This window comes from Pogona vitticeps, chromosome 3 (genome assembly GCF_051106095.1).
Source record: "Pogona vitticeps strain Pit_001003342236 chromosome 3, PviZW2.1, whole genome shotgun sequence".
NCBI classification, from domain to species: domain Eukaryota; kingdom Metazoa; phylum Chordata; class Lepidosauria; order Squamata; family Agamidae; genus Pogona; species Pogona vitticeps.
Window position 1 is genome coordinate 5,772,738 of NC_135785.1, and position 24,338 is coordinate 5,797,075.

Consider the following 24,338-nt stretch of genomic DNA (forward strand, 5'->3'; position numbering starts at 1 on the left):
AAGCGACTTCATCGCTAAACAGAGTGCCCGTTAAGCGAGGCACCACTGTAAATACAACTGTTTGCCTTTCCACTTTACTAATAACCAAGAACTCCTCTGGAGGAAAAGTTCCATCGCAGGGGATGAGCCATGATGGGGATGTATATAATCTTCAGGCCAGATGCAATGGAGACAGGGTCTCTAGTGGTCCCGGGGGCTCCCAGAGGCATCTGGTGGGGCCACTGGGAGATACAGTGAGCTGGACTGGAGGGGCCCTTGGCCTGATCCAGCACAGGGCTCTTCTGATGTTCTTAACATCTAGGCTAAAGGGCTATTGGTCTATCAAAAACTGAGCCTTTTTGAATTCTGAAACCCAACAATGAGCAACAAGCCAATAGTTCTTTTGGAGATATATTTAGAAGATGAATTAAATATCAGTGGGGAAGGAGATAAAGAAAAGACTGCCAAGTGATTATTATCAACAGCAGGGAAACTGCAAATGAAGAGAAATAATAACTTTGAACTGAAAATCAGGATTATACAATAAGAAAGAATGGACTGCATTTCAATAATACAGTACAGGGAATTCAATTCTGTTTTAATATTTGTAGCTTGGCATATTTTAATTCTTTAAAAAAAAAAGACACACACACTCTACTGTATATGCTGCCCTGGGTCTCCGTTTAGGAGAAAAGTGGCATATAAATAAGTAAGAATAAATAAATAGACTGGCAGAAGAACCAGGTCAAAGTTAAAGAAGTGCTTCCTTAATCCGGCGAATAATTAACTTGTGGGCTGCCCGGCTACAGGCTGTTTGTTCCAAGAGGACAGGTCCCCGCCCTGGCCGGTTTACAATCCGTAAAGAAGGAAGCCGTCGATAATTGTTCGGTTGCATAAGTCAACAAACGAATGGTTGCTTACAGGCTAAAAGCAGAAGGTTGGAACTGGGAGTTGTGCCAAAGTGTTCCCAGAAAAACTGGATATGGTGGATATACACCATATTTTTCCATGTATAGTATAAGATTATACTTTTGTCTAAAAATTGAGGGTCATCTTATACATGGAAGTAAGCTAAGCAGAGAACCAAAACAAGTGGAGGGGAAAGCAGGGATCAAAGCGATCCTGCAGCACTTTGATCCCTTTCCCCCTACACTTGCTAAGCCCCACTTAGATTTCTTAATTTTGGATTAGAAAAGTGGGGAGGGGCGTTTTATACATGGGGGCGTCTTATACACAGGGAAAATACAATAATAAGGAAGAGAAGTAAAGAAATAAAGAAATGAACTGGCAGCCCAAGCATGAGTGAGAGCAAGGGGGAAAGGGTAGCAGCAAACAGAAGTGGGCACCGAAGGGCATTGGAAGGAACTAGAGAAGGATCCAGGTAGGAATCATCAAAATTCTGAGTTCAAAGGGTTCTCAGATGCCATCTAGTCTGACCCTCTGCTCAGTGCAGGGCGTCCAGGCTCGGCTTCCACACCATCAGCGAAGGTATTAAATAATGAGAATTCCTCAGACCCTGCCAGCGTAGCCTGGATCCAAGCAGGCTGGAGGATAAAAGGCCACTATCAGTCAGAATCTATTTGATAGCTTGCAATAATTATTATCAGTAGCACCAAAAAAAAAAAAAAAGTATCCCATCTGCCCCAACGTCCAGGATGATTTTATGAGCAAGCTGCTGGGCTTCACATGACATGACAACCTTAGAACTGCATTGCTGGAAGGAACCGTCTGGATCATCGAGTGCAGACCCTGCCAAGGAGGCCCAGCGGAGACTCAAACCCCCAACCTCTGCCTCCAAAGCCAAACACCTAAACCACTTATTTCGGGCCTAGTTTCACAAGGCTCAAAATGGAATTGGCTGTGTCGTTGTAGAAAAGACTGGTGTTAAGACACTTCTGATTCATGCAGGCAACAGAATAACTAAGTGGAATTCTAATGGGTGGAGGGGCGGAATTATAGAATTTTGGAACCATGTCCTGAGTTTTAAAGATTTAAATCTCTATAAATCGAAAAAAATTGGTTCATTTTAAGGCGAATGGTTCTAAAGAACAGGACATTCCCTGATGGGCTAGCTTTCTGACTGCACAGAATGTTTCACAACCCCTGGCAGATCTCCTTTGATTTGGATGCCTGCTTTGAGCAGGCAACTGGACTTGATGGCCTTACAGGCCCCTTCTGACTTCATGATTCTATGATTCTAGGACTCCTTCCACTCAGATCCCTGCCAGCCATTTGTTCTATTCATCCCGAATCTTGCCTGCTTCATCTCCACCTGTACAGTGGTGCCTCGCTTAATGGCGATAATCCGTTCCAGGAAAATCCCCGTTAAGCGAAAACATCATAAAGCGAAAAAAAAATCATTGAAACCCCTTTAATGGGTTCCAATTGGGTCAAAACTCACCCACAGGGCAGCCGTTTTCGCTGCCTGTCTTGCAAGGAATCCGCCCCAGAAAACAGCGGGGAGCCATTTTGTTTACCCAGTGGTCATTTTGAAACCGCTGACTAGCTGTTTTAAAATCGTCATTTTGCAAAGAATCAGTTCTCAAAACAGGGAACCGATCATCGCAAAGCGAAAAAACCCCATTTAGACCATTGTTTTGCGATCGCAATTGCGATCACTAAAAGATCATTGTAATGCGGTTTTGTCGTAATGCGGGGCAATCGGAAAGCGAGGCACGACTGTATATCATCAGCCTGCGCAGACTCAAAGCCTGATCCTGTAAAACTCTTTAAGATTCTACCATGGCTTGAGAAAAGTGATTTGTCTGGACGATAACTTCCTGAATCATGCTGGTTGGGGGGATTCACGGAGTTCTAGTCCAAAAATATAACTTTCCCAAAGTTTCTAGCTCTTTTAAGCATCACCGTGCTACAATATAAGGCCTGTCTTTGGCTCAGAGAATTGCCCCTTTAAAAGGCAGACAACCAGACATGGAAAATAATGGGGAAAGGATCCTGCCATGGTGGGACCCTTCTCCCCATCTCTCTATCTGACCCAAGGCCAGAAATTAAGGAAAGGGGGCAGGCAAAATCCAGGAACAAGTTCAGCTTTAAAACTAAGCAAACAGGGCATCTCAGAGTAAACAGGGCTGATTAATCCTGGGGATAAACTAAATAAACAGATTGACTTTCCTTGAACAGCGAAAGGCCTCCTTTTTCTAACAGAAAGAGCAGCTTGCCTGGACAATGTCAGACCCACAGGGAAGGCCTGCCGTGACAGAATAATATTTTTGGTGTTCTCTGCCTCTAGAAAGCTGGGGACTCAATTTACCAACCTTGGGATAATGGAAGGCTGAGCGAACCTCAAGCCAACTAACTACCTGGGATTGAACGCAAGTTGTCGCGAGCAGAGTTTTTGCTGCCGTACTGCAGTTTTAACCATTGTGCCACAAGGCTCCTCTAAATCATGATTTAGATCAAATTGATTTAAATCAAATCCACTCTGGGTAAAAAGGGTAAGGGGGAATGGTGCAACCCAGCATACAAGAAAGGTAGGGATATATGAAAGCTAGTGTAATGGAGAAAGATCTACAACGTGCCGTTCTCCAAGTTGATAACTTTGTGCAAGCAGCTTAGAAGAAAGTGTTTCAGGCGAAGCTCACACACGAACGTCAACACAAACTGGTGGGGCTGCTCAGCTGGCAGAGACGGGAAGCCCTTCCCGGACCAAGGAAGGAAGTAATCCAGATCTCGGATAACGTTTCCTGCAGTTCCCACACAACAGCCTAGAGGCAGATCTTGAAGGGCAGATTCTTACCCTAGCCATCCCCATCGCCAGCTCCCTTGTTAGGAGAGTCTAAAAATGCCAGCAGCTGGATAGAGCCAAATCAATAAATGAGCAGGTCTTTTGTAAAGCCAATTGCTCTTAATTGCCTGCGAAAGACTAAATCACAATTTCACGTTATGACACGGGCAGTTTGTAACAACACACTGTTCCTCTCAAAATCTCCTTTTCTCCCTCCTTCCTGCTCTTCAGAGAATCACGGGGAACATACAAGTCGGAGGAGGAGCACCAAAAATACCTTTGTCCCTGCCACTCAGAAATTCCTGAAGGTTTATCCCTCTGAGCCCAGGTTCCACTTCATCACTGCTCCCACACCGAGATTTTTCTTGGGAGGCACCCCCCTCCCCATCTTCCTCCATACAAACACTGGTGATCTTGGGAACTGGGGGGTGTTTCACAGTTTACCGGCAACACCTACGTACTCTGCACACAAAATTACATTTCCTGGAATAGAACGCCAGGCGGACAAAACCTTTAGTATGATCATCTATATCTTCACAATGTGTGTAAGCTTTCTGGTTCTGCAGAGTTCTTCAACAGTCTGGATATTAAGGACTGGGAAGTTGGGGGTGGTTAGTCATGTAAGTCCAAAACTTTGACTCCCGAGAGTTGCAATTAAACTGCGTCCAGCGATGAAAATAAGGAGATTCATGAGTCACAGTCATGTAAGCATCACAGGGCTTCTGGCAAAGCCAGTGGAAAGAAGGCAGCCATACAGGATCCCACCCTTCTCCAAAATGCAAATGCCCGAGGTGCTGTATTCGTGCCAGATGTCCTTGGTTGGAAATCGGGAGTTTTAAAAAGTATGACGCAAAACATCTAGTCAAAGGTTTGGACTTCCTTGTTCTGCATTTTTTATGATGCAGCCTGTTGATACTACCATGCTCCATGTTTTTTATTTTCTTCTATGCTTTTAACTGTATTTATTGTATTATAATTTTAGCCTCACTTCACTTTATGATTTTTTTATTTTCACTCCTATGTATTAATGTCACATTTTGCTGTTTTGTTACTCTGATGTTTTGTTATTTGTCGTAAAGCGCCCAGAGTGGCCTTCGGTGCCAGATGGGTAGTATATAAATCAAGTAAAAAAAAATCAATCAAATATAAATAAATTGAATTTTTTTAAGGTAATACAGGGTTTGGGGACAAGAAAATCTTCAGTGTTTGCTCTGAAAGTCTTGCATTCTCCCACCTCGATGACTTCTGTATCCTGCCACTGGTATCAGGGCAGGTAAAAAAAGAAATCATTGTTTTAAATCAAATTGATTTACAATTTAAGTCATGGTTTAATTTTTTTTTAAATCAGATTTTTAAAATTTAAATCATCCATAAATCTGATTTTTAAATTTCAATCACAATTCAAATCAATTAGATTTGAATGCATACCACCTTACCCAGCCGGGATGCTGGAATCTAAACTTAGATTTAAATAAGATCCACCTTGATTGGTACCACGGCTTGAGAATCAGGGGGCTGCATCCATTGTCAGATATTAATAGCATGCTGTTGTCATGATGTGCTGTCCATTTCCTCCTAACTTACAGCAACCCTCTTGAGTTTAGCACCTTGAACACGTCCCGAAAGCCCTGTTCAGGTCTTGCAAACTCAAAGGCTGTGGTTCTGCAATTGAGTCAATCCATCCCGTATTGGAGTCTTCCTCTTTTCCTGCTGCCCTTCCACTCTTGCCACCAGCTTCCCTCTGAGCCTCATCTTCTCACGATAGGCCTGAAGTCTGATAGTCTCTATTGGGTCACTTTTGCTTCTAGAGCAAGCTCAGGCTTGGCTTGATCTAGAACCTCCTTCTTGATCCATCTAGAACCGCAGGGGATCTACAAAGCTCTCGTCCAGCACATTTCAAACAAACTTATTTTTGGCTGTCAGCTTTCTTTATTTGCCCAGCTTTCAGAGCCCTGCATATCACTTGGGAATATCATAATTACAGAGTACCATGATTTGGGTTTTCTAGGGACAGAATCTTTTCTACTTCCTTCATCGCTGTCCTTCTCGGGCTGCATGCTACAGCCTTACACACATAACATCAGCTACTATCCTGACAGCAAGACAGCTTTATTTTCTCCTTTTAACCCTTACATCTCTTGCTCTCCTCCTTACGGCTGGCCTTGACTAGCCAAGGAGAAGGTTCTGATTAAGGTGTCAACCATCTGGGTTCAGATTCCAGCAGAATCTTTTGATTCACGGAAGCTTTCAGGAACAGACTGCCAGCCAGAGCAAATTACAGCAAATCCTCTGCTCTTTCAGAGGTGCCACGAAGCCGTACAAACGGATTTGTCTGGAACCGCCTAAAAAGCGTGCCCAAGCCTGGGGGCAGCCACTAAGAAAGCCCTCTCTGGAAAACCCCTGCCCCGTCAAACATGCCTCTTAAGGTAACGAGACTAAGCAAGGGGCTTCCCTCATTCTTTCGATATCAAGGCAAGATGGGTAAGAGAGAATTTTATTTATCCATTTCTTCGTTCATTGATGCCCGGCCTTCCTTTCCCGGGAGCCGAAAGGGGGTAAAGATTTCCTTTCTTCCCCCACTCCTACTTTATCGTACACAACGATCGCAGGGGGAGAAATCAGCACTGGCTCATCCAGTGAATTTCATCACAGAGCCGGGATTCGAACTCACACCTCCGGACATTCCAGCCACCGAACAAGGCCAGATCTTTGGGGTGCCTTTCAAACCACCTGAGGCTACCCAGCAGGCTGCTCGAATCGAGAGCTGTTGTGACCAGGGCAAGACCTGTGTGTCGCAGCTGGGGAACCCAAAAAGGAGTTTAAAATGACCCGATACATAACCCACTGCAACATGGACCATCTGTTCCCCCCTCGTCGAAGGCTGGTGACCTCCGAGGTCCCGTGCCACCATTTGACCCCCGTCCCCGCTTCTCACCCACTCTGAAAAAAACCATTTAAGCTCTGCGCTTCACGGCCAGCATTATTTAGATTTATAAACGACCCCGAGTTCCATTAAAAGAGGCGTAATGCAGAGATGTATTGATTGGAAAACAAGGCCATTGATTTTTAAATCGAACGCATAGATCTCCCGTGTCCAAGTAGGGGGAAAAGTGGGGAGGAACCACTCACTTGAACAGCTTCAGAACAAGTGACTATTTAAAAGCTTGCTTGTAGATTTAAAACCCAAGATGGTAAAGAGATGTACAAACTGAGATGGGGAGGGAAGGAGGGGGGCACCCATTATTGTGGTTTTGAGGCCTGCGAACGCAGGTTCGTCCCTGTGGTTGGTACCTCCCGGCAATCGCACGGATCCTAGCAAACCTCAAAAAAATAACATAAAATAAAATTTAAAAAGATAGCAGACAAAAATCTGGAAGTCCCCAATTCAAATTCTGACTCTGCCAGGAACTCACTAAACACCTGAACGCCATCTCCTGTCTCTCTATGACACTGACCTGCTTCCCATGACTTTTGAACCCATTACTGAGGTCAAGTACGCAATGGGATGTAGAGGAACAAAGACTTAATCTTGGCAGCATAAAGGACAGGACTGTACACCAAAACACCCTTGATGCAACCTAGCGGATAAATTTCTCCAGCCCCTTTTCTCCAACACTTAATGGTTCTGTGGAAAGCTTCAGGAACTCCCTAGGTGTCAAAGCAAAAAAAAACTGCGACAAAATACACATTTCTTGTGCACCCCCCTTTAAAAAAAACTATTAAGCCAGAAAGAAGCTAATTTGCATAAAATCATAAGCAGTGTGGTGGCAATGGTTAGAGTCTACAGTCCTGAAAAGGAGGACTCGGGGGGGGGGGATTGGTTTCAGTCCTCTCTCTTTGTTTCGGACTGGCCTACCTCACAGGGTTGTTGTTTGGGAGGCAACCCTTGCATGCCGTCCCTCGTTCATGCACCTCATAATGCCGTTTGGAAGGCATCGGGGAGACCAATTATTCACAATAGTTTAGTTTACGGAGGGAAAATCTATGGTCTTTTCCGTTATGGACGATAACACTGGATAATCCCTAGCTCGCATAGTGAGAGATGATGGGCACTGCAGTCTAACACCATTTGGCCACAGGTTGCTCCTGTCTTCCACTGCCTCCCGGAGTTTGGTCAAAGTCATGTTGGTCGCTTCGGTGACCCTGTCCATCCATCTCATCCTCTGTTGTCCCCTTCTCCTCTTGCCTTCACACTTTCCAAACATCAGGGTCTTTTCCAAGGAGTCTTCTCTTCTCATGAGGTGGCCAAAGTACTGGAGCCTCAGCTTCAGGATCTGTCCTTCCAGTGAGCACTCAGGGTTGATTTCCTTCAGAACAGATCGGTTTGTTCTCTTTGCAGTCCAGGGGGACTCTCAAGAGCCTCCTCCAGCACCAATGACACCTACCCACAGAGAGTGTGTGTGGGGGGGGTCAACTGGGGACAATAAGGCACAAGGGTCTCTACAAGCAAATCCTGCACTGGAGCAAAATCACAGGGAAGCAGAACAAAAAGCAGACCGCCTCCCAAGAGAGGTGTAAAAAAAAAATAACACTAGAAAGCAAAGGTTTTTGCTTTGTTTTGTTTGTCCTGCATTGATTCTACCGACACCAGCTTCAGGAGGCAGCACTAACATGACAGAATCCTTGATGATATCTCTTTATGACATAAATGAAAGGAAAATTGATCAAATGCTCATTTGTGGCCAGAGTCTGGGTTGAACCGGCAGGCAGAACAAGCCGTTTCTAAACGATAAAATAAAAACTCTTTCGTTCATGCCCCCCCCCCCCCCCGAGACATTGTTTGAACTGCCTGCCTTGGCTGCTATAAAAACCTCCATGGCTTGGGTCCAAGCTATATAAAAGACGGCATCTGCCTTGATGAGCCTGTCCAGGAAGTAAGATCAACAGGGGATGATCTCAGCTCCATCATCCTCACAGGAGTGCTTCATAGAATCATAGAAAAGTGAAGTTGGAAGGGGCCTACAAAGGCCATCAAGTCCAACCCCCTGCTCAAGGCAGGAATGCCATCAAAGCAGATCTGCCAGGTGATTATCTTAAGTTTTTTTGAATACATCCAGTATCAGAGCACTCACCAACTCCCGAGGTAACCAAAATCTGGCTTCCTTTAACTTGAGCCCATTGTTGCGTGTCCTGCCTGGTGGGGGGACACAGGAGAGGGCCTTCACTGTTGCTGCTTCCAGACTTTGGAACTCCCTCCCACTGGAAGCCACATCTGTGCTGTCCTTCCATAAGCAGACAAAGACATTTATCTTCAGATGGACTTTTCCTCAGTGACCGGTGAATTAAGGCTTTTTTAAAAACAGATTATTGTGTTCTGGTTTTTTAAAATGTGTTTTCAGTATTGAATTCATTGGCCATTTCAAATATAATAGTCGTTTAATTCTTCTTTAATATTCGTAAACCCACTCTTTTCAGCTTTTAAATATTGTCTTTTAATTGCTGTAAGCTGCCTTGAGTCCTTTGAAAGGTATGTATGTATGTATGTATGTATGTATGTATGTATGTATGTATGTATGTATGTATGTATGTATGTATGTATGTATGTATGTATGTATGTATGCACGTACGTACGTACGTACGTACGTACGTACATATGTATATATGTATGCCTGTATGTATGAATGAATGTATGAATGAATGTATGAATGAATGTATGAATGAATAGAATAGAATAGAATAGAATAGAATAGAATAGAATAGAGTAGAATAGAATAGAATAGAATAAAAATATGCTGCGCCAGTTCCACAACTGAACTGAAGCCCCCTCATCTGGGAGCCTTCCATCTATTCTTACCAACGCCAACCTCCCCCTCTCCACTCTGCTGCACAGCAGGTCGAATCCTGCTCATGCAGAACCTGAATACCTCTCTTCTCTTCCCCGGCAGGTTTCTGGAGAACTGAGTGAGAAGGGAAGTAAAGCAAAGCACTGCTCCAGAAACCACTAAGGGGGAAGTGGAGAGATTAAATGCTGCATCGCCCCGGGTCGGCCGGCCCGCCAGCAGGGAAAAGAAAGCGGGAAGGAAATTACTCGGCCAAAAACCAGCCAGTTCAAAGTGAAAGGAGAAAAAGATCAGCATTGAGACAGAAAGACACGCACAACTGCAAAACATTTCCCAGAAAGCAATGAGGAAGTTCAGTTATGTCGTCAGGTTGGAATTATTTTTTTAAAAAAAGTTTCTCTAGTTGGTTGATTGTCATTTTTTTCCAAAAAAAGAGGGGGGGCTGTTTCTAACACAAACATGTGCAGTTCTTTTGAGATGCCCCGAATCCGTTGTGGCTGCAGAGGTACAGCTCCGGGGCAGGATTAAAGCAGGATCGTCCTGGACTATAGGATGCGACCCAGCCGGAAGTACTCTGGCCGTGCTCCAAAGATACACGTGGGGACTTAGCAAAAGCAGGGCGATTTTCTTTTCAATGGGGCTCAACTGCTAGCAGAGACTTCAACATCTGGCCTTAAAATGTACGGGACCCGTTTTGGTCCTGAATCCACCATATCTCTGAAACTTCCCTCCTTCTATTGCTTGGGTGAAACAGATGCAAATTAAGTCCCCAGGAAAAATTACTAAGTTCTGGCCAAAAACTTGGAGAGCAGAAGAAGCGGATCAGAATAGGGAAAAACGAGCAGCTCCAATGGGTGTCGATCCGTTTCCGACCACAACTCAAAGCGCTGGTTTTAACCTATAAAGCCCTCCGTGGCCTGGGTCCAAACTATCTCAAGGACCGTGTCTCCCATTGTGAGCCTGCTCGGATGTTTAGATCATCTGGGAGGCCTTTTTCTCGGTGGCTGTTCCTTTAGACTGTGGAACCCCCTCCCACTGGAGGCCAGCCTGGCCGCATCTTGGCTGTCCTTCTGCAAGCCAGCCAAGAGCTCAGCTTTAAATACTGTCTTTTAACTATGTAAGCCATCCTTATACACTCACTGTATTTAGCTTCAAATGTTGTCTTTCAATGTTGTAAGTTGGCCTTGGGTCCTTTTTAAGGAGAAAAGTGGGATAAAAATGAAACAAACAAACAAATCAAAACCAGATCACAACTTGGAGAGATCCTTTTTTTCCCCTTCTTAATTCCTCTCCATGTTAAAACAGCAAAGATTCCTGTGAGAACTTAAAGACTACCATGTTTTATTTCAAATAAATAACTGTATGGGACTGCAAGTTTTTATGCAACCAGAGGGCAGAGGGAAAGGTGAGAAAAGCTACACCCTCATGCCTCACGAGAAGTATGGGCAGGGGCTTTTTTTTTCTAATAATCTGAGAACTGCAGAGTCCATGAAAGCTTCTGTGGAAGAAAACTTATCAAGTTTAAGATTCCACAGGTCTCTTTTGCAGTTCGACTGCAAGACAGGGAAGCCGAGCATGACCATCTCTGTATAACTCCCTCTGTATACAGAAGCAAAACAAAGAACCACACGTTAAGTAGAAATCAAGTATAACAGGGTGCAAACGTTTATCTTCCTGATTAATTTGTTTCTTTGTTTGAGCTGCAGAGAGTTTAATGGGAAGGAGCATTTGAAAAAGAAGAAGAAAAGGCCACTCCCTAACCTGTGTGTGTTTAGTCGTTTAGTCGTGTCCGACTCTTCGTGACCCCATGGACCAGAGCACGCCAGGCCCTCCTGTCTTCTACTGCCTCCCGGATTTGTGTCAGGTTCATGTTGGTTGCTTCGCAGACACAGTCCAGCCATCTCATCCTCGGTCGTCCCCTTCTCCTCTTGCCATCACACTTTCCCAACATCAGGGTCTTTTCCAGGGAGTCTTTTCTTCTCATGAGATGGCCAAAGTACTGGAGCCTCAGCTTCAGGATCTGTCCTTCCAGTGAGCACTCAGGGTTGATTTCCTTTAGAACTGATAGGTTTGTTCTCCTTGCAGTCCAGGGGATTCTCAAGAGCCTCCTCCAGCACCACAATTCAAAGGCATCAATTCTTCGGCGGTCTGCTTTCTTTATGGTCCAGCTCTCACTTCCATACATCACGACAGGAAAAACCATAGCTTTGACTATTCGGACTTTTGTTGGCAAGGTGATGTCTCTGCTTTTCAAGATGCTGTCAAGATTTGTCATCGCTTTCCTCCCAAGAAGAAGGCGCCTTTTAATTTCAGGGCTGCTGTCTCCATCTGCAGTGATCATGGAGCCCAGGAAGATAAAATTTGACACTACCTCCATATCTTCCCCTTCTATTTCCCAGGAGGTGATGGGACCAGTGGCCATGATCTTAGTTTTTTTGATGTTGAGTTTCAGACCGTTTTTTGCACTCTCCTCTTTCACTCTCATTACAAGGTTCTTTAATTCCTCCTCACTTTCTGCCATCAGAGTGGTATCATCTGCATATCGGAGGTTGTTGATATTTCTTCCGGCAATCTTAATTCCGGCTTGGGTTTCTTCCAGTCCAGCCTTCCACATGATGTATTCTGCATATAAGTTAAATAAGCTGGGGGACAATATACAGCCTTGCCGTACTCCTTTCCCAATTTTGAACCACTCAGTTGTTCCATGACCAGTTCTAACTGTTGCTTCCTGTCCCACATATAGGTTTCTCAGGAGACAGATAAAGTGGTCAGGCACTCCCATTTCTTTAAGAACTTGCCATAGTTTGCTGTGGTCCACACAGTCAAAGGCTTTCGCATAGTCAATGAAGCAGAAGTAGATATTTTTCTGGAACTCTCTGGCTTTCTCCATAATCCAGCACAAGTTAGCAATTTGGTCTCGAGTTCCTCTGCCTCTTCGGAATCCAGCTTGTACTTCTGGGAGTTCTCGGTCCACATACTGCTGAAGCCTACCTTGCAGGATTTTGAGCATAACCTTGCTAGCGTGCGAAATGAGTGCAATTGTACGGTAGTTGGAGCATTCTTTGGCACTGCCTTTCTTTGGGATTGGGATGTAGACTGATCTTTTCCAATCCTCTGGCCACTGTTGAGTTTTCCAAACTTTGTTACTCTTTGTTACATGTACCGTATTTTTCCGTGTATAAGACTATACATTTGTCTAAAATCTTCAGACTAAAAATTGAGGGTCATCTTATACAAGGAAGTAAGTTGAGGCGAGAGCAAAAACAAGTGGAAGGGAAAGCAGGGATCAAAGCCATCCTGCAGCGCTTTGATCCCTTTCCCCCTACACTTGCTAAGCCCCACTTAATTTTGGATTAGAATAGTGGGGGCATCTTGTATGCGGAAAAATATGGGATTTTATTACTTATTCACTTACTCAAAATACTTTCTCCTTAAAGACTTACATTATTAAAAGACAAGGCAGTATTTAAATGATAAAAACAATAATTAATACAGTACAAATATATTTTTTTAAATCAAACAAAGATATCTGTGAAGATTCTCAGTCCTCCAGGTCTGGTTATCTGGAAGTTGAGTCATAGCCACTGGACTTCTTTCTTGTTAGGTGGAAACATTTCGCGACTCATGCAAATAGCTTTCTTAATAAGCAACAAGTCCAGTGGCCATGACTCAACTTCCAGATAAACAAACAGATACCACAGTGAACATGATAAACAAAATCAACACCAAATATACATTCAAAGCAATAAGGCATGACAATCCAGTTAAAAAATTCCACTCAGGCAGCCTGTCCATAAAGGAAAGCTTGCCTGCAGAGAAAGATCCAGCTTTTCACTGGGACAGGGCCAGGCTGGCCTCCAGTGGCAGGGAGTTCCAGAGACTCTGGGAGCAGACACCGAGAAGGCCCTCTCCCGTTTTCCCCACCAAAAGCCCCTGTGAAGGTGGTGGGACCGAGAGAAAGGTGTCTCCTGATGAACTTAACACTTGAGCAAGTTCATGAAGGGAGATGCGGTCCTTATGTCAGCTTGCAGTTACAATCAAGCAACATCCGGAGGGCTGCAATTTATTCAACCTCGATTTTGAATTTTACAGAATTCACCGGCTCTCGGAATCAAGGCATTCCATTGTTCCCACCGGGTATTTATTAAATATTACCTTAACGTTTCAGGTTTTAAAAATTTCTTTTAAAGTCAAACAAAGGCAGCTCTGACTCCAGGAACACATAAACAAAGGGCCCTCCAGAGGTTAATGGACCACAACTCCCATCATTCCCAACCAACATAGCCCATGATGAAGACTGCTGGGAGACAGAGTCTAACGATGCATGGAAAGCCCGCTCCCTCCCCTCATGAGCCAGCCCTGGTTGCCTTCCCGGCCTCCAGCATTCCTGATATTTCGGATTCCCATCAACCACAGCTGCGAAGAGCCCCCTGGCTGTGCTGGCTGGAGATAATGGGAGTTGTTGCCCAAGACAATCTGAAAGGCCGCAGGCTGGAGGGGCCACATTGTCTAATATAAAGGCTATTACTAACAAGGACTTGAGCTGGGGGGGGGAGAGAAATGATGTAAATTCCCTGTTTTGTAAGGCCAGTGTAGGGTTGCCAGATGTCAGGCAAAAGGAGGACATATCCTCCTTTTTAGCCTAATGTCCTCCGTCAGGCAGGCAAAGATAAAAACCTTTAAAATGTCGGGATTTTGTGTATTTAATGTTATAATTTTGGATGGGAGGGGGAGAGGTGGAAAGACCCCTTTTCCCCTGGCTTTCCCCGCCCCCACCTGCCCGCCTACCCCCTGGTATTTTGGAAAAAAGCCTCCATTGAATTTATCTTTAATTTTTAACATGACTGTTTCTTGGTCGGTTCACTAAGAGACATTGATTGGCTCTCTGTAGGCATCCTTCAGTCTCGAGAGACTATGGTATCATGCTCTGTATGAAGGTCTTGGAACAGTGTCTTGTGTGGCTGAGAAGGCCAATTTGAGAGTGACAATCCCTTCCACACTGGAGACAAATCCAATCTGTCCCCTGTCCAGCTCCCTGGTTTTGCTTGTTTCGGGACTGCCTCTTTGCCTCGGTCTGCTGTACAAGTCGTCTCTTCAAATTGGGAGAGGCCATGATGCACCGCCTGCCTCCAGGCTGAATGCTCAGACGTCAAGGTTTCCCATCTGTTGAGGTCCATTCCTAAGGCCTTCAGATCCCACTTGCAGATGTCCTTGTAACGCAGCTGTGGTCTCCCTCGGGGGCGGCTTCCCTGCACTAATTCTCCATACAGGAGATCTTTTGGAATCCGACCATCAGCCATTCTCACGACGTGCCCAAGCCAACGTAGACGTCGCTGTTTCAGTAATGTATACATGCTGAAAATTCCAGCTCGTTCTAGGACTACTCTATTTGGAACTCTGTCCTGCCAGGTGATACCAAAAATCCGTCGGAGGCAACGCATATGGAAGGTGTTCAGCTTCCTCTCCTGCCGGGCACAAAGTGTCCAGGACTCACTACAGTACAGGAGTGTGCTCAGGACACAGGCTCTATAGACCTGGATCTTGGTATATGCTGTCAGTTTCTTATTGAGCCATACTCTCTCTGTGAGTCTAGAGAACATGGTGGCTGCTTTGCCAGTTTGTTTATCCAGCTCGACATCTAGGGAGAGAGTGTCAGAGATTGTTGAGCCAAGGTACACAAATTCATGAACAACCTCCAGTTCTTGCATTGATTGGCAGCTATTGTAATAAAATTGTATTGATTGTGGGTTTAATCTGAAATGATTAAAATGAAACATTCAATATGTCCTCCTTTGTCCTCCTTTTTGTCTTTCTATGTCCTCCTTTTAGTACCTGTGTATCTGGCAACCCTAGGCCAGTGACCCTGTGTGACTCACAGCTCCTTTTCAGAAGATCTGAATGTTATCAAGAGATGCTGATGAGCAGAGATAAAGGATTTTAAGCAAGACCCGGGATGACAGCTGGGGCATTAAAGCCATCTCTTGTTTCCAGGAGCCCAAATCGAATCCGGAGTAGCTGTGCTCCCCCTCCCACCCATCACATGAGCCTGGCAAGAGACCACTTTTCCATTTTACGCCCAGGATTCTGGAGGTTTTTTTGTCCCAAAGAAGGAACGGCTACATCCCAGGATCCTTTTTTTTTTTTTTGCCAACCGGGCCTTATTAAGAAGTCACCATGATCACACACACCCCACAAGGCCACAGCCCCCCCAAACCCCTGCTTTCTTGGAATAAGGTGGGCACACTTTGTTTTAGAGGCTGTTCGTACCTCGTTAGAGGCCGTATCCTTCCATCAGGGGAAATTAAGCGATTATTTTTGGGAGAATCTTTTTCCTCCCTCTGGCAAACCAGTAAACCATATACAGCACCCTAGAGCAGGGGTCTCCAACCTTGGGCCTCCAGATGTTCTTGGACTTCAGCTCCCAGAAATCCTGGCCAGCAGAGGTGGTGGTGAAGGCTTCTGGGAGTTGTAGTCCAAGAACATCTGGAGGCCCAAGGTTGGGGACCACTGCCCTAGATACTCCGAGACACCATAACTGCATAAACATGCTTTGGATTATAGCATATTTCACGTCATGCAAGGTGAACTGATTCAGTGGGCAGATTATTTTATAGATGACTAGGTGTATATATGGGGTTGGGGTTCTCATCAAAGGGGTCGGAGAATAAAACACGAATCTCATCATGGCCATTCACTGAACAAAACAATAAAAATAAAAACCAGATTTCAGCAGGAAACAGTGGAAGAATTTCCTGGGGGTTCAGTTCTATCTCATGGGGTTTCAAGAAAGACAAAGGTGGTTTTTTTTTTAAAAAATCTCACTAGTACTACATGTGTTAATCATCTCACTGATGTAAGGCTCTGTATGTCCCCAGCCAACAACCGTTGGTTAATGATCACTCTTAGGAGATAAACGAACTGTTTAGGATTCTTACATGCCATCAAGATTTCTCAAGTCTTCGATGTGCTAAAATAAGACATTCTTAAATCTGTCGTTTTTGACTCAGTGGATCAATAACAGAAGTTAACAAATGACTGAAATCTAGGATAACTAGCAGAGGATGGGTTAAGAGCTATTGTTCAACCCTGGCAACTCAGAACAAATTAGTTTACTCTGATTTTTTTCCCTTTCTTTTTTATTACACAACTTTTTCACCAGGTTCCCCCTTGTGTGATCTCAGGGGATCTATTAAAAAAAAACCCAAGGCAGGTACAAATCCAGGATTCATGCCAAAACAGATGATACAATTATGGCAGAGACGTCACACATTTTTTTTCCAAGCCCTGGATAAGTAACAACACCACAACTGCCGAAAATGCCTCATTTTTGGAATACAGAGAGCAGAACAAGGTTCACTTTCAAAAAATAATGGAACATTGATAGCGTTGTTACTTTAAAAACAGGACAGTGAGTAACACTTTCTGCTTCTAGAACATCACTTTGCAAATTCATGGGGTGGTGTGTGTGAATTTGTTTGCTATTTTCCTTTCTTTTTAAGTCCAGAATACAATCCTAAAAAGCAACAAGTAACTAATTCATTCGGTTAAAGCAATTGTCCATAAAATAGGCTGACCGCTGAAGAATGGATGCTTTTGAACTGTGGTGCTGGAGGAGGCTCTTGAGAGTCCCCTGGATTGCAAGGAGAACAAACCTATCCATTTTGAAGGAAATCAACCCTGAGTGCTCACTGGAAGGACAGATCCTGAAGCTGAGGCTCCAACCCTTTGGCCATCTCACGAGAAGAGAAGACTCCCTGGAAAAGACCCTGATGTTGGGAAAGTGTGAAGGCAAGAGGAGAAGGGGATGACAGAGGATGAGATGGCTGGACAGGGTCATCGAAGCGACCATCATGAATTTGACCAAAATCCGGGAGGCAGTGGAAGACAGGAGGGCCTGGCGTGCTCTGGTCCATGGGGTCACCAAGAGTAGGACATGACTAAACGATTAAACAACAACAACAAACAGCTTACTTTGGGAAATTAATCACACTTGGTACTTAAAAGTTCTGAGGAATGGTTTGGTTAAACTTTTGGACTTCAAGAAGGATGCTAACAAATGGGAACAAGTTCAGAGGAGGGTAATGATGAGGAACAGGGGACTGGAAACCAATCCCAATGAAGAAAGACTCAAAGAAGTGGGCATGTTTAGCCTTGAAAAAGAAGACGGAGGGGAGATGTGATCACACTTTCCAAATACTTGAAAGGCTATCATACAGAGGAGGTGCAGGATCTGTTCTCGATTGTCCCAGAGTGCGGGACACGCAACCATGGGCTCAAGTTAAAGGAAGCCAGATTTCGGCTGAATATCAGGAAAAACTTCCTAACTGTTAGAGCAGTACAACGATGGAACCCATGACCTCAAGGGGAGGTGGTGAACACTGCAACACTGGGGGCATTCAAGACAAAATTGGACAACGGTCTAGCCAGATCTACTGTGTTTTGGATTACTGCATTTAGCAAAGGTCAGGACCCGATGGCCTTATAGGCCCTTTCCGATTCCACTATTCTATGATTCAACCATTTTAGGAAAGTCTGGAAAGATAAAAAGTATGACAGAATCCTGACGGGTTTGATGGGCCTGACGGTCACCTCAGCATTTTAAAAACTGCACTGTAAACTGGTACCGATAAGAAAGTAAAGAGCCAAAATCATCTTGCAGTAACATTCAAGGAACTAAAGAAGATTATGACTCTGTCTCACCTAACTTTGATTTTAGGACCAGAAAAATCCAGTAGAATTTTGAAACATGGATACATACATTTTAATTAAAACCAATTTAATTCCCTCTTTTTTTTTCAACTATGTTAAGGCAATATGTGCTCCTCCACAGGCTCATAAACCAAGCACAAATAAGTTGTGACTTGCAAAAGCCAACAGTCTGAGGATATAAAGTTATAAATATAAATTTATAACAATAAAGGAAAGTTATAATTTTAAACCTCCCTATCTACCTGGTTCTCCACTATCCATACATCCATCCATCACTCCATCCATCCATCCTGCTCTACACTATGTACATATTATATAGTATCAATGACCATATTTCCTGAATAATATTTTCTCCGCAAGAGGGAAAAATGTCAGAAAAATCATCAAAACCAGAGGCACTAAATTCCATCCAGATTCTGAAATTTCATGAGGCATTTCTGCACTTTTTCTAAGACCTAAAATCTTAGCTTCTTTATGGAACCTGAGGATAAGCCTCTACAGACCCTGAATTCTAAGCCCAATACTAAACTGGAGACGATTCCCAGTTCAGTCCATGTGATAAATAGAACAGGGTCTGCATTACATAACTGCCAGGGGAGAAGGACAGCTAAAGGACTCTTCTTAGCATCACTGACAATTAAAACTGTAATAGCGACAACTGTGTGTCATCAAGTCGATTCCAACGTGTGGAACTCTTTCCAGGGTTTTTTTAAATTAGTGAGTGCTCAGAAGTGGTTTATCAGCCCAAAATTTGGAAGTCAGACACCACTCCCCCAGTATCGGCGTACCAGTTGCAACTAAGAATAAAAATGGAAAAGCCGGAAGCATTCCAAGACTTTATTTATTTATTTAACTTTAAGGAGAAGAGAACTTATGAGAAGGGAACTGAAAATCATCACCCTAAATCTCCCACCACATCAGTTCCTGGGGGTTTAACCTACACGTGTCAGATTTTTTAAAAAATCAAAAGAGACACCGACCACTTTCCAGGTGACTCAAGCGAGCAAGCCAAGCCACATGCAAAAAGACACTCCCACTTGGGGTAAGGAAGCAGCATTTTAATCAGCGAAGCAGCCTTCAAACAGGTTTCTCATACAAACAGGAGCTCAAACCTGCTGGCCTCATTCTGCCTCCTACAATAGTGCTTTGTTTTTGGAATTTAGGAAGGGAGAGAAATCTGGATGAAGATGGGGAAAAACAATAGGTATATGAGATTATGGGGTGCCAGAGGTTCCCTGTAGGTTATCATTCACTCTAAAAAGAACAGGTAGATCCTCTTGTAATTTAACCCCCGCCCCCCCAAAAAAGATATGTCCAAACATATGACCGTCTTGTGAAGCACGGACCGAAACATTGTCCAGCGAAAATCGCCCATAGGAAACACTCTTTTGCGAAGCGCAATGGCGATCGCAAAACTTCCTCGTCATGCGGATTTGTCATTTTGCGGGGTAATCATCTAGCGAGATACCACTGTACTGAAAAAGTGTTATCATCCTCTCTCCCCTCAGCCTTCTTTTCTCAAGGCTAAACATGCCCAATTCTTTCAGTTTTCCTTTCAAAGGGCTTGGTTTCCCGTCCTGGGATCATCCTTGTCTGCCCTCCTCTGACCTTGCTAGCTTGTCTGCCTCCTTCTTATCTAGATGGGGACCTTTATCCTAGCCAAATGCTCCTCCATTTGACTGATTTAGGTGCATTGAACGTTGTTCAAAGGTTGAAGCATCCGTGTCTCCCTTAACAAAACCCCAGGGCGAAAACATTTCCAAGATAATCATACCCCATAAGCACGTTGCACCGCCCATCTACTGTACTTAGGTTGATGAACCCGTTCAGCCCAACACGGCAGCAAACAGAGGAACACGCCTTGTTGAGCTGATGTGCAAACTAGCGCAGAAAAGCCCGACAGAACACACAGATCATTTCACCAGGGATTGCTTTGCAAGATCCTTCAGTCGCATGATGCATCGAAACCTACGGCAAAGAACACACCGCTTCCTTGGTGCCCGCCCGAGATCACTGCTGTTTTGTTCGTCCAGCGCGGAGGCCTTTGTCGTCTTTAATACTGTAGTTTCACCCAAAATAAACTGCACAAGTTTTAAAAGGTACCACCTAACCTCTTTTGGCTGCTGTTGGCTTTGCAGCTGCCCAGCCCGACTGCCCTTCCGGGAGGAACTCTTTTCCCTGACCAGTTGGACTATTTGGGGGCTCCTTCCCACTTTTGTTATCCATAAAGATCTCCCACCTCCGTTAAATGGAACCTCCAAAACCAGAGGCAGCCTACCTCTGAATGCCACCAGCAAAAGGTCAAAGAACAACATCCATCAGGCGCAACCAGCATGTAAGGGACTATGGGAATGATAGTCCAACACTGTTTGTGGGAGGGCCTTCCTCAGATTTTGGCTCCCATCCAGCATTTATAAGCAACTCTGCCTGTTTTGCACACAGCCTCCCTGCAATCTTAATTAACCACCGAGTTGCAATTGGGTTGTCCCATTCCAGCTGGGGGGAAGACCTCGGCTGACCCTTTAAGCCTACAGAGAGAGAAATCCTTATCATCGCTCACAGCCTTTATGGGCTCACCTTGCTTTGCCAGGTGGAAAGGAAACAGGTGTGCTTTCTTTCCACCGACCAACGGAGGACGAAAAGGTGGTGATCTGAAAGAGCTAGAGAACTCTCACTCTGCCACTGCTCCAGGCAATGGCCTTGGGCAAGTCACAATCTTTCTTCCTCAGTCTCTTCTGCTGTGTACAAGACTTGCCTGTTCAATGGAACCTCCACCAACAGAAGCAGTGTACCTGGCTAAAAGGGGCCAGGCACTAGCAAAATTTTTTTGCCTGCTTGTCGTACTAACGGGGGGAAAGTACGACAAGCAAGTACGTCCCAGAAAGGCCCCCAGTCAGCCTGGCCAGTGGTCATAGGGGGCATCTTTCAAAAAAAGAAACTTCTCCAAGTCTGCAAATAATTGTTTAAGACTCAGCAACATACTCCTTGGTTTCGACAGGCCGGCTGCTCTTCTCTTATTGTCCCACTAAGCAGTAGACATCAACTCACCCCCACCTTTCCGAAAGAGAGATCCATAGTTCAGGAAAGAACACAAGTTGGCCCATTGCCAAAGCCCCCCCCCCAACGCGGGAGCCCAATCCAAAACATTGTGAGCCGTTTGGCCACGACGTAAGAGAAGCGGTTGCCTGTGTCGACACACCGAGAAAATTGCGACGCAAGAGGCCGGCGAATCATTTCATCAAACTAAGATGTCAACAAGGCCAGAGAGGGGTGTGTGAGCGTAGATACTGTGTGTGTGTGTCTGTGTCTAAGAGAAAGAGGTACAACTGCTTTTATAGCATCCACAAAATGCTAAAAGGCTCACCCTTTTCTCCAGAGTGATTTCTGCCACGCCGACAGCCCAAAGAAAGATTTTTTTAAAAAAGCCACATCCCTAGTCACCTGCAGGCGCCGCAAGTTCACCCCAGGTGACTTCTAGCCTGTAACAACAGAAAGCGAGGATTCGAGAAAGGGGAAAGTCCTTTGTTACGACAGTTCCTGGCAAATCGTGAGAAGCAACCGCCTTGATTACACAGAGAAAGGGTGGAGACTGCGGTTATGGGAATTTTCAGATTTTAGGTTTTACTGTTAAAACTGTTGGGGGAAGAAGGACGACAACTTCCTGGAAGGAAGATTAACTGTTGCATTGGGGACAAAGTCTCAGACAAGATGGAGAACTCTGTAGGAACACTATATTCTACTCATAAAGTCTTTCTAGATGCCACCAGTGCGGGACGCCAGCTCATCGTAAGGGTGTGTGTGTGTTGATAAATAATATGGAGCAGCTAAGGCAGTATGGGTTCTAATGCGGAGAGGTGACGGGGTGGCCAGGAAGGAACCAACAAACTTTGGAGTGAGCCATGAGGAGCAAGACTCAAGGTCCAGTGTAGGTGTTAGGCAGGCGCTCATAAGGACAAAGTAAGTCAGCCGGTCATCCAGTTAATTGTAAGGTTTCCTAGGGAAGGGCGCCCTCGAGGCAGGGCAGACGTCACCAGCATCAAATTCTCACTGGAGGTGCAAAGGCTGTTCCGGGCTTGTGCTACTTCAGAGAGAAAATGATGGGACACAAGTCGTAAAGTTTAATTGTCCCTGCCTGCAGAAATCAAGGTGCTAGCTTTCTACCTGCAGAGAATATAATTGGTACAAAGCAGCAATTGAATCAACTGAGCAGCACGGGGGGGGGGGGGGAGCTTGGAGCCCATGCCAAGGACAAACATCCTTCCATCAACAATCCCAATGGGTTGGTTCATAACCCTTTCAGCAGCAAACGCTGTACCCTCTAAGTCTGGACACCAGGGACCTTAGTTACGCCTCTTGGAATGGCGTTGGCAGAAGTTTCCCGTAACAGATAGTAACAGATAAACAAGACTATCCTCCTTCGTGTCCAGCTTCTTCTTAAAAGCATTCCATGTGTACCTTATTTCAATAACTATAAAAGGGCTGGAGAATATGGGACCTTTCAGAGGGGGGGTGAACCCCCAACTCCCACCAGCCACAATAAGCCTAGCCAAAAGTGTGGGATGATGGAGGGATTCACAGTCCATCAACAAGCAGCTTGCTTTCCCTACCTTGTTGGAGAATGACCAGAACTTGACACATTTACCCCTTGGGGGGGCTATAAAAAAGGGCCCAGGTTCTCCCAGCCCGTTCGGCCATGTTAACTGGTTCGTTTTAGCCCCCAGACCCCACAAAGAATCTTTTTCCAAGTTCTGACAACCACCCTATGAAGGTGGTCAGCATCCTTACCCAGCTCCTACTGGAGATTTCGGCAGGGGACCAAGAGCCATCTTAATCCTAGGATGGCGGAGCTGGAAGGGGTTCCTGTGGATCATCCAGTCTGACCCCTGGCAAGGAAGCGGGATGGGGGACTTGAACTCACAACCTCTGGCTCCGCAGCCAGATTACTAAACCCCTGGACTATCCAGCCATCTTCATGGGGCCGGATCCAAGAGCGCCGGTCCCTTTAAAAACCAAGGAATCTCTACCTTGGCAGAGGAGCTCCCTAATTTCTTAGATAAGAACTGAACATTTCAGGAGCTGGAATTCCCCAGCGAGGGTTTTGTTCCCACACCTGCTTTTTAGCTGGACTACAATTCCCAGAACCCCCCTTCTAGGCTGCTGCTGGTGGTGGATTCTGGGAGTTGTAGTCCCAAACCAGGACCTCTCCCCGGCAGTTTGGTCTGTTTCTCAAACTTTTTGGATGGGTTCTCCCCACCCATCACCTACGCTGCTGCGCTGGGCTGCGCGGGGCATGATGGGCGTTGTAGTCCAAAACCGGGAAACTTTTTCTCAACTTTTTTCCCCTAACCTTTCCAGGCGGGGGTTCTCGCCAACCCAACCCACCCAACCCTCCGGCTGAAAAACCCGGAGCTTTCGGCAACTCACCGAGGCGGAGGAAAAGCACCACGCTGAACATGGAGAGCAAAGTGGGGACCACCACGCCCAGGAAGGTGGGCAGTTTTCGGGCTCCAGTGGCCGCTCCCCCCGCCGGCGCCGCCGCCTCCCTTTCCACCGAGATGCTGCTGCAGAGGCGGTAAGCCAGCAGCGGGCTCCGCTCCGAGGAGCCCCGGGAGCGGCGGGACGGCATGGCGGGGCAGGGACTGGGGGGGGGGGTCCGAACCACCGAACCGAAGCCGAACCCACCCGCCGGCCGGCCGGCCACCCCACCAAAAGGCGAAAGCCGCCCGGCCTGGCTCGACCAACCCACGGCCGGCGGCGCCTCCCTTCGGTCCGCCCCCGATCCCCGCCTCCTGCCCCGGCTCAGTCGGCGGACGGGAGGAGAAAAGGAAAAAAAAGAGGAAGCGGCGGGGAGTTTCCTCGCTGAGGACTAGCGCCTTGCTTGGGCCGGAGAGGGCGAGTCCACGCTACGCAGCGTTTCTTCCGGACGTGCGTGGGTGGGTGGGTAGGTGGCTCCTTTGCTTCCTCGCCCCGATCCCGCGCCGGGGGTGAGGGTGGCGGCGGGAGAGGAAGTGGTCCCGCGGAGGAAAACCCCTTTGCGACCGTAAAGACCTGCGCTCCGGATCAAGCCCTTTTCCCCTCGATTTCAGGAGGCTCTTTTGCTTTCCTGGTGTAAAACAAACAAACAA

General features: G+C 45.8%; 1 protein-coding gene across 1 annotated transcript in view; it reads right to left on the bottom strand.

Annotated features, from left to right (window-relative positions):
- Window positions 1–24,009, bottom strand: part of SLC12A9 (solute carrier family 12 member 9) — a 125,001-nt gene extending 100,992 nt beyond the window's left edge. Inside the window, exon 1 of the mRNA XM_020811489.3 lies at window positions 23,638–24,009. Coding sequence (XP_020667148.3) covers window positions 23,638–23,839 — 202 coding nt within the window. The 5' untranslated portion in view covers window positions 23,840–24,009. The remainder of the gene's footprint in view (window positions 1–23,637) is intronic.
- Between the last annotated feature and the right edge of the window lie 329 nt (window positions 24,010–24,338).